Source organism: Monopterus albus, unplaced genomic scaffold, assembly GCF_001952655.1.
Source record: "Monopterus albus unplaced genomic scaffold, M_albus_1.0 scaffold293.1, whole genome shotgun sequence".
In the NCBI taxonomy this organism is placed as follows: domain Eukaryota; kingdom Metazoa; phylum Chordata; class Actinopteri; order Synbranchiformes; family Synbranchidae; genus Monopterus; species Monopterus albus.
In genome coordinates, this window is record NW_018128173.1 from 323,919 (window position 1) to 334,785 (window position 10,867).

The 10,867-nt window shown below is 39.6% G+C and overlaps 1 protein-coding gene across 2 annotated transcripts in view; it reads left to right on the forward strand.

The window, feature by feature from the left end:
- Nucleotides 1-9,690, forward strand: part of egln2 (egl-9 family hypoxia-inducible factor 2) — a 14,795-nt gene extending 5,105 nt beyond the window's left edge. For both annotated transcript variants that reach the window (XM_020623195.1, XM_020623196.1), the window contains exons 3-6: nucleotides 4,676-4,795; nucleotides 5,151-5,287; nucleotides 6,556-6,623; nucleotides 6,741-9,690. In XM_020623195.1, the coding sequence (XP_020478851.1) occupies nucleotides 4,676-4,795; nucleotides 5,151-5,287; nucleotides 6,556-6,623; nucleotides 6,741-6,793 (378 nt within the window). In that variant the 3' untranslated portion in view covers nucleotides 6,794-9,690. The remainder of the gene's footprint in view (nucleotides 1-4,675; nucleotides 4,796-5,150; nucleotides 5,288-6,555; nucleotides 6,624-6,740) is intronic.
- The last annotated feature ends 1,177 nt before the right edge of the window (nucleotides 9,691-10,867 follow it).

Sequence of the window (10,867 nt, forward strand, 5' to 3'; positions counted from 1 at the left end):
GATTATAGTGTTAATAAAAGGAATTAAATTAGTGTGGTGCAAGGTATTAGTGGGAAAGTCTTGTGCTAAGGGGAAGTGCTAAACAACTCGGTGTAGGGAGGAAGGGGGAGTGGTTAGACTGGAAGTGAGAGGAGAAGGGAATGGGAAGGGACGGAGGAGTGGGAGGAAATGTTGAGCAAGAGCGAAAAGGGCGATGCAGCAGAAGCTTCGGCATAAGGAGAAGGTCTGCTGCAGCAAGCGTGTCCTCAGAAGCCCCTCCTAGATCTCAGTGGTGCCACCACGCAGGCACGAACCACAAGTCTTAACACAAACGCACTCAATGATGGCTACAGAGCCGGATTATCTCTGTCTCCATTCAGACAGTTGAAAGAGCCAACAGAAGTAGTATTGGAGATGACAAATTATAATTGAGATTTTTAACTATTTTCTGAAATTTTATAGACTAAACAATGAGGCATAAATTGCAAAAATAAGTCAGGTTAATTGATAATGAAAATGCTCGTTATTTGCGGCCCTAAAATGCATTTCAGTCTCAGATGTGGCCAGAATTAGTATAAGATATGGTCCTAGGTTCCTCGTATTCCATTAATATCATACTTATTTCCATTGTGTCTTGCTGTATAGTGTTGTTGTGTATGTCAAAACGCATTTACAGTGTGCCCCATAAAAAGCATTAACAATCACCCCAAGGCCTACTTATTTTAATTTTAATCTAAAAAAAAAACTACTTCTCACCAACTTATGATTGGATATGAAACAACATTATGTTGATAATCATTCCAGTATATTGCATACTGGCATCCACCCACAGAAACACACAATGTGATACTCCACCCTAATGTTCAGTGGTGACTCGTGCAAAATGAGTGTCATCGGTTTTATAGCAGGGCTGACTCATAAGGGCTGAGCACATCTAAGCAGCTTTTTTTTTTTTATTTTCACAAATAAATAACAGCATTACAGAAACACACATTAGCAGGTGTCACTCTAGTTGGAGCTGTGTTGATGTGTGTAGCATTAACCTTATTGATAAGACCCTCTTTTGGCGAAAGCCGCACATTCCTTCAACGCACACAAACAAATCAGTTTTCTCTACAAGTTGTGTGCTTTTGTTTATGTTGTGTAAACTGTTATCCAACTTATAGAACCAGTAACACTAAGGTGAATCCAGCTGAGTAATGGGCAATGACATGAACCAGGAAGGACGATAAGAGCTGGGAGTGACAAAGCAGTTCATTGTCTGCCCGTCAAAGATAAATAAACACACATTATGAAACCACATACAGAGAAATGATCCTTCAGGTTTCCACCCACTGTTGTAAAGTGATTTTACATCTGAAAAAAAGAGAGCACTGGTATCAGATTGGGAATCGGTATTCACTGATACTAATGGAATTGATCTCGACAGCGAAATCAGATGAGTTGATTGCTCGACTCTCTATCGATGAGCTGACTGCACAATAGAATGAGTTTAGCTCACTTCAGAGTTCATCTCAGTGTTTTACCATGTGAGAACAGCCCTCATGTACCATGATAGAGGGGAGCTCAGCCCAGCAAAGTCTGTTTAAACAGTCTGTAGCTTAGTCACCTTAACACCTTACATCTTCATTACAGTAGTTCAAATGGTATAAATATTCAAATAAGAGATGTTTTTCAGTTGCAATGTACTTCTAGATACTGATCCTGAAATGATTCACAGAACCAAAACCTCACATTGAAAATTCTCCTCAGTGCTTACCATTATCACCAACATCATCCACCTCTCTGTTTGAACCCCTCCTCCTCACCTCCCCCACACACATACATATGCTCTCTCTCCCATGCTTCTGCCGTTATTTGTTCAGCCTTATCTCGCCCCTCACCCCTCTCTCCACCATCGTTCCTCTTATCGGAACATGTGCGGAGCAATGGAGTTTATTTTTGTTCTTGTCCGGCACAGCCTGTTCAGCCTGGCCGGTACGGTATCTGCCCAGCCGCTGCCGTTAGGGTGTTGATGCTGGTGCCTGGCAGACAGGTGGTTGGTCTCAATTAGACTGTAACTTACTGTGGGCCCAGCAGAGATGAAGGAGTGAGGAGGACAGGTATAACAGATCGAGACATGCTGTGTCATGCTGTGTAACTGTAAAGAGAAGGAGACTGAAGCAGTGGATATATGGGGAAACCAATTTAAATACTAGCAATGTATGATTAATTTATATCTCCTTTTAATTACAGTGAGTGGTTTAGAAAAAATAACATACGCCTCCTCCTAAATTATGTTCCTGTCTTGTGTAAGGTTTGGTGTAGACATTGTGTAAATGTATGTGCGTGTCTGAGCTGCCTGGTGTGGCATAGTACAGTACATGTTAATTGTGGTTAATTACACTTGTTCAGACCAGTTTGATAAAAGCTATTTGCTTGGAAAGCACACTTCCTTAAATACATGTGCACCCCAAATAATCACTCTCATCAAAGAAGCAAAATATATGTAGTTCGTTCTCATTTTTTAGGTCTCGGATGATCACATAGACCCTGCTGTAGTAATCGCTGTCATGGAAATGAAAGTTGTTTAGAAATATCATGAAGTACTACATTATTTTCCTTTTAATTTAACAGGGATAAAATACTTGAATCTTTATTTTTGTAACAGCACTTAAAAAAAAATTTGAAGTTTTGTAGTTTTGAAACAAGTTGTAAAATGGAGAAATTTTTTTGAGGTCCTGGTCTGCATGAAAGGACAGGTCTTCTTATCTGTTGGATACAGGATCAGCTACAGTTGGTCATATGTGTACTTGTCTGAAGTACCTTTTCCTGCCACAAACTGGTTTGCGAACTCAGCAAGTGTGAGTACCAAGTGATACTGTATGTATATCTTTGTCATAACAGGTGGAAACAGGTGATAGATTATATCTTTGGACCAAAAAAAAAAAAAAAAAAAAAAAAAAAAAAAAAAAAAAAAAAAAAAAAAAAAAAAAAAATCACTCAACCTATATTGAAAGTACACTGCTGAGTTATTTGGTAGACAGACATTTCTCATCGAAACACATCGTACTGTGTACTTAAAGGCTTATAAATGTGTTGACAGCTTTTGCTTGCTCACAAAACATTTGCAAAGTCAATTTGAAACCAAGCAGTCTCTTCCCTTACCTTTTGTCAAAGGACTGCTGCCCCACATTTCCAGGCATGTTAATGCCAACTGCCAGTCAGTGGAATGACGTGTGATAGTCTGCTGGAGGATCACGTTTTTTGTGTGCACGTGTACACCTGTGTCCTCACATCTGCATATAAAAATTGGGATCCACTTATAACAACATTGCTAATGGTCAACACAGGGAAGACATCAGTTCATAAAAATGCAGACACGAAAACCAGTACACTTTTTCTTTTTTTATACAAAATAGCTTCAAAAATTCTTTTTTTATTATTATTTTTTTGTCATTTTGTCTATTTGACAAATTAACTTCTGACACAGCAGCTCTGGCTGTAAATGAGGATGGAGGTGGTAAAGGAGGGCAGTGTGTTCTCTGACTAAAGTCTTCCTGCAGAAAATATACCATCACTTCAATTTTTCTTGCAAACAAAACAAGGGCAGGAACATTTGTCTTAGAAGAAGAGTTCTTTGGGGTTGAGACTTTCACACTGCTAGAGTTCAAATGATAGTCTCAGGCAAGTTAAATCAATACTGCAACAGTGTAGGGCCTGTTCATCATGAATGATAGTGTCCCAGAGCTGAGCAGAACTGATGCACTGACTCCAGTGGTGGAACTTATGCTTTCCGTGCGGAACAATGTAAATCAGGACGGTGACATTATCTTCCTTTGTAGTTACTCTACACGTCGCCTGTTTTCATGACCTAGCATCTTCCTTTGCCAGCAAAGAGTTCTCGTGTTCTGCTGAGACTGAAAAGTCAGTGGAGACTGTGGAAACTATTTACTCCAGCCTGAAACATGAGCATGTTCTTGCGGCTCAGACTGATACTATCAGAGCCTTGTGCACAGCTCATTTTGACCCCGGTACAGGTTTGTCTCCCAGCCTTCAGACTGTTTGCAGTCACGTGGTCTTGTAGTGGCCCTGGAATGTGCATTGACGGAAGAGTTCTCACGCAGGTCTCGGTTTCCTTGGACTCCCCCGCAGTACTCTCCTGCTTTGCAGCCTCCAACACAGACATCAAGTGGGGGAAATACCAGTGCAGGACCATTGTTTGAATGGGGATAATCTGTCTGCAGATCGGTTCATAACCAGGAACAACAGCTGAACTCTGACACATTAATCTGTTTCTCCCTCGTGTGACTGTGTGTTTTGCAAGTTACATATGGAACGCTTTACTGGGATTGAAAATAGTCTAGGGAAACAGTGGTAAAGCCAAATGGCAATAGATGGGCCAGTGAAAGATGGAAGGTAGAATAGAGAGTTACCGAAGATGTGTTTTTCATCTCGCTTAAAGCCTCTAAATGCTAACTGGTCACCTGTAGCAGCTCTTACTGATGATTCACTAATCGCACTGTCCCTTCCTTGCTTTCAGTTAATAAATGGCACAGTGCACTTTTTAAAAACGGCTATTTTATCTGGTACAGAGAATAAATAACTTAAGTCACTGCCATCTCATTCAGCACTTTGTCACTGCCACATCAGGTTTTTGTATGGTCTATGGTGGACACAGACGCACAGTTAATGATCCTGTTTCTTCTGTTTTTAGGCCATGGTTGCCTGTTACCCAGGTAACGGGGCAGGGTACGTTCGCCATGTTGACAACCCTAATGGCGATGGACGCTGTATCACATGTATCTACTATCTTAACAAGAACTGGGATGTCGAGGTACATTTATTTTCAGTGATGATTTTATTTAGAAAATGATTTTGTTAAACATTTGAAAAAACATGAGTACATGTCAGAGTAAATGAGAAAAGAAAACCACACCTCATGTTGACATAGGCTCAAATTTGCATCTTGTGTTATTACTGTACACTAGAACACCATGACCTTTCAATGTGACTGAAAGCTGAGATGCCATTTGTTTGAATTAACATTAAGTAACTTGACCAAACCCTAAATGGTTAGTGGCACAAATAAAATTTCACATGATCAGTCTCAGGGTATTACTATCATACAACAGTTGTGACAGTAGTATGTTGCAAGTAAGAGACTGTGTTGTGTGTATTTGTCTTTGTAGAAACAAGGAGGGTTGCTGCAGATCTACCCTGAAGGCAAAAATGTGGTGGCCAACATCGAACCTCTGTTTGACAGGCTGCTCATCTTCTGGTCTGACCGCAGGAATCCACACGAAGTGAAGCCAGCCTACGCCACTCGGTAAGCATTTCTAGTACTGTGTGTACAGTAAATGCACACATGAATACATATAAAGGTGTGAAATTAGGGAAAGAGACAGGGAACACTGCTAGTATTGCCACGTGTATATTTGGCATTTTTAAATTTCTCATATTTGTACATGCGTAATAGCCACATTTTCATTATTATTATTGTTGTTGTTATCATTAACATTATTTACTTAGGTTTACAGTAAACAATGTTAATGATAATAGAAACACACACAGGAGACAGAGAGGAAACTGTTAGTCCTGTGACACACTGAGCTGACGGTCAGCCGAGGGTGAGCGTCTGTCTGGGCTGGACTTCCTGGTGTGTCCTGCACTGTTGGCACTAGTTGGACAGTCTCCAGCTTTTCAACCAATTCGGCATTTTTTGCTGGCGGTGGACCTCATTAGTGAGAGAGACCGCTCTGACTGGCTGTTCAGTTTGGCGAATCAGTGCATGAGATTCGCTGGCTGTAGTCTGTGCGGTGTGTTCACATGCCACTTTTTCAACCCAACTGGCCCAGACAAAGCCGACATGAGGTGACTTCGTGTGTCTCTTCCTTTACCATGTCAGTCTCGGGCATCGCCTTCCTTTTCTCCTCCTTCCATTCTTTGAGCAACCAAGCTCAGTAACTTTCTCAGTGATGCTTGCTCATACTTTCATATTCAACCAGTTAAAAAGTGCTGGAAAGAAAACTGACTAGACAACTGTACAAAGAAACTGGGATCCACATCTGTTGAAGTTTCCTTGATACCCATATAAAATAAAGCTACCCTGTACATAAACTGGCTGATGTAAACACTTCAGATTTACTTAGATTAGCATCAAATGTTTGCATCCATCACAGATCTGGGTAGAACACATCACACACAGCCCCTTTACTGCTGCATTTCCTCTCCTGTCCTCCTGGCTACCGGGGGGTGAAGTGGGGCCGGAGGCAGGAAATATGTATTTCCTGAGCGGGTCGGTGGGAGGGAGAGGGGAGGAAGGTTCGATTGCAGGACTTTTGCTGGAGAGGCGCAGACATGAGAGACAGGAATAAACAATGCAGCCTCACAGGAGAAACCATAAAAATTAACTCTGTGCTGCCCAGGACGTTTGAACAGTCATCTGTTCATCTTTTTATTAATACATGTATGAAGAGTCGTTGTACGCATTCTGTTGCCTTCATTTCATTTTAAACTGCTGTTTACTGTATAATGTGTCACAAAAAGACATTAGCTCTTGTCCTAGCCTTATTTCAGTCTCTCTCTGTCTTGCAGCTATGCTATCACTGTCTGGTACTTTGATGCCAAACAGAGAGCAGAGGCTAAAGAGAAATACAGACTGGGTAAGTTTTGCACTTGTAGTTCATTTCACTTTCTTTCCTGCCTTTTTTATGCACTGTATCATCACTGCTTATATTCGGAGTTGACTAATGTTTTTTCTCTATTGCTTGTGTCCATAGCAACAGGACAGAAAGGCGTTCAAGTGCCTGTCACTCAAAACAGCAGGACATAAATCTCAACAAATCACTGGAGAGCACTCTGAAAGTATTACGTGCCTTCCTGAATTGCTAATGGACTTTGTGATTATAAAGGGAGACACTGTTAAATTGCCGGTCCTCTCTGCAGCTACATGCCACTCTTACATTGTCAGCTGTCAGAGTCATGTCACGGGGCTGTGATCTGATGTTCTCCCACCATGCGACTGGGCTGCTGATCAAAGATGTGGCATATAGAGCACAGGGGACTGGATTCTGTGGCAATGATAAGATCAGAATTGTGCGATGTGTCAAAAAAAGGAAGAAAGTAACTTTGACAGTCTCACTGAATAATCAATGAAGATAACTGACTGAAAAAAGAAGAAAAAGACTCCTTAATTTTATTTAGTTGCAGTTTTGCCTGTTCAAATATCATTGATGTTGTGATGTACTGAGAAATAATTGTTTCATTCTGCTTTGATGTAATTTTCAAGTCAAACACAAGGAGCATAAATGAATGAGCAGATAGGCAGTTGAAATTCCTTATTTCCCCTGGTGTGTGATGTGGTCCCATTGTCTTACAGTGCGGGCAAGTGTTTATGTCGGTGTAAAGGCAGGTACAGAAAAGAAACATCAAGTAATTGTTGGCCATGATATAGTAGAAAGTTCCCCTGGCTCAAGCACCATCCCTAAACATTACAGGGATGTACTCTCAACTTACGATCAGTGCACGAGGATAACTCCACGCCGTAGTTTTGTATAGCACACTAAGTAGAGTTCAAGAATTATTCCAGAACTTTATTATAGTATCTGTGTAAGAATAAAAATCTTTTGCAGCACCCTCAGAACATTAGTGCAACAGAAACACAGAATGGATGTTTCTTTTTTTTTTTTTTTTTTTTAGTAGTTGCAATGTGTGTAACAGATTTCTAAGACTGAACGTGGAGTACACAAACTTTTTCCTACACGCGATGTGAATGCTTTCTGTTTGACTGATACATGGCTGACACTTGAAACAAGCTGTCCAGTGACAGGGGTCAAAACAGGGTAGATTAAATGGAGTGTGCTTTGTGTGTGTGTGTGTGTGTGTGTGTGTGTTGTGTGTGTGTGCGCGCGTGCGCGCTCATGCCTGTATGCAGATTCATTTAGGCTTTTGTATATTCTTAACAGTATCATCAGTGTGGATGCTGTTCAACAAACCAGCCCCACAAAAAAAACAACACAAACAGAAAAGGTAGATAATAATAATTTAAAAATGGCCATTGTACTAAACAATACTTGGCAGAATGATAACCACAGACAACTTGTTGAATCTATTTTCAGTATAAAGCACAGAGTTAAGCATGTATTGTATGAGAACTGCAGGGTGAAACTCTTGCCTGTTTGAGTGGGACTGAGTATTTGTGTGTAAACGTGTACTTGTCCACTGTCTTGAGGAAGGCTGCAGGTATTGTCTTACTGAATGGTTGAAGGGTAGGTAGCTTTAAAAAGCACTTTATTGTTTCCAATGCCATGCGTGAATGATAGAATAAAATAAAAACAGATGAATGCCTTTATGCTGTTTATAAAATGGCCGATCTAATGCAATAGAAACTAAAAGAGTGAGAATAAATGGAAATTTTGCCTTTTTTAAAATTGGAGTATTTAATTAAAACCTGTCTGTTTTTGAACATATTTTGTGATCGATTTACTGGGAAAGATATTTTTCAGCCATTTTTTTTTCCCCTCGAGGCAGATGAGACCAAGAGAGCAGCACCACACGTTTTCAAAATAAAACAATCGATCTCAGTGCACAGAGATACTATTATAGACAGTACTGTGAATATTGGAAACCACGTATACCAAATCAGTTTTCACTCTTGGTCGTACCGTGAAGAAGAGTACACCAAATCTCTTGGAAAATTAAGGTCTAATTTGAGGACAAAAAGCAAAAACAAGGTGCTAAGTTGTAATTATCAGTTATCAAATGCTGAATTGATGAATAAGTTGGTAAGAGAGAATGCCAGTACAAGCCAAAGTAGGCAGTGCAGTGAACAAGCTTCATATTTATGGTTATCAATAAACGTGCAGTACGTGCACTGTGATGCAGTCCAACGCTCAGAGGAACTTGGTATCATGTTAGCCTTATAGAACCTGGGTATTCTCCAAAGCTGAAACACATGTACTATCTTACCAGTATGTGACTGCAAAATCAGCAAACAGATCAGGTTATATTTGCTCTTATGACTCTTAATGTAAACGGTATATCTAAGAGCTTGTAAAGAGGCTCTGCGTTACTGAGTAAATGATAAAGGTCAGTCCATCAAGCTGAGTGCCACTGACTCCGGAAGGGCTTCTGTAAGTTTACAAAACACCTGCTGTTGTGGTTTTGTCTTCTATTATTCAATGTTTGCTTCCATATGACCCACAGTATCACAGGGCTCCAGACCTATGGACAGAATGCTTCTTATCCTGTGCTACTGGATTAGTAGTATTAACAACGTGCTTTTGGTTTCTCAGGTCTGGCTGGTACTGTACACTAGTGTGTTTTAACTAGTGTGTTTGCTGAGTGGACGGTCATACAGTTAATCACAACAGTAGTCAACAGTATTGTTACAACTTATACTAGGCTGTAATCAAATTTGGCATCGTTTTTACTATTTTCCTTGAACAATGAATGCAGTGGTTTGTTAGCCCCATTTCTCATAGTTACAAAAACAGCGAGAATGAGATCACAGATGACGTGACCAGTTTATTTTGTTTAACACAGACACAAATGTGGGGACACATCCAATGGAAAGAGCCTGTCCCGCTGACCCTTTTAGTAATCATGACAGCGACGCAAAATCATCACGACAGCCAATATAAACGGGTTCATCAAAACATGCTGACACATGCATTGTGTGTACTTACATACATGCTGCATGCATAAATAAACTATCTCCATTCAATAAAATCCCTCTGTCTGGTAGTACTGTCCCACCTTATCACACATCATGTATGCATGCTCACAAGCCAAACAAGTTAACTGTCTGAAACAAATCGGAAATTAGAGCAGCAAGGTCAGACAGCCATACTCGGAGAAAAAGCACCTTGTGCCTCTGGCTGCCTAAACTATGCATTATACGGTATAAGGCACTTTGTCACAGTCCAGGGAGAACATATAAAGCACCTGCAAGCAGGGCTGCAGCCAATGATTGTTTTCAATATAGATTATTTCACAGTTTTTTGTTTGTTTTTAGCTTTTTTTTTTCATTTAAAAAATGTTGCTGTGGATCAAATAATCACTTGGGCTAATGAACTTGTAGCTCTACTGTAATATGCCTCTGCGTTATGCTAGGTTTTAGTTCCTATATTTGTTGTTTGTTCAAAAATAGTCAGCATTTTAAAATATATAATGAAGGTAAGGGGGTTAGAACTGTTTAAAACTGTTTAGTGCCAATACAAAACCCGTGTTTTGGTACCAATAGCTACCAAAACAACGTACAGTACTTTGAGAAAATAAAAGCTTTTGAGCATCTAATAAAATAAAGTTTTCAAATGTTGATTGCTGTCTGAATAATCATCCATACAAGAACTTTACCTGCCTTACATTATCTAGAGCTGTAACAAGGTAACTATTTTGTTACTTAAATAATTGTTTTGGTTATTTAATTTTTTAGCAAAATTGTAGTTTTATTATTTGAGAAGTTAATGTTCTTCTAGATGACTTTCTAGTAATCTGAATATGTTTGGGGTTTGGACTGGTGAATAGACAAAACAATACATTTGACTGTATTGGCCAGACTGGTTTTTAGGAATTATCACAGATATTTTCCACTATTTTCTGACATTTTATGCACAAAGTAATTCATTAACAAATTAAAAAGATGTAATAATGGTTAGCTGCAGCACTAGATCAAACATTTGATGCCGGTACTTGACAGATTTAGAAACTTGTACCACTTTCTTAGAATAACCTCTCCACTGACCTTGCTGAGGTTTTAAATCCAAACCAAAAACATCTCTATTCATTAAAAATGCAACTATTTCAAATTTATTCATTGTTCTGTCTTACTGTATCTTTTCTTCTTCTCGTCTTTTTTGCTATTTCAGTGTTTTTTCTGATGCCGTTTGTTTTTTTTTTTGCTGCT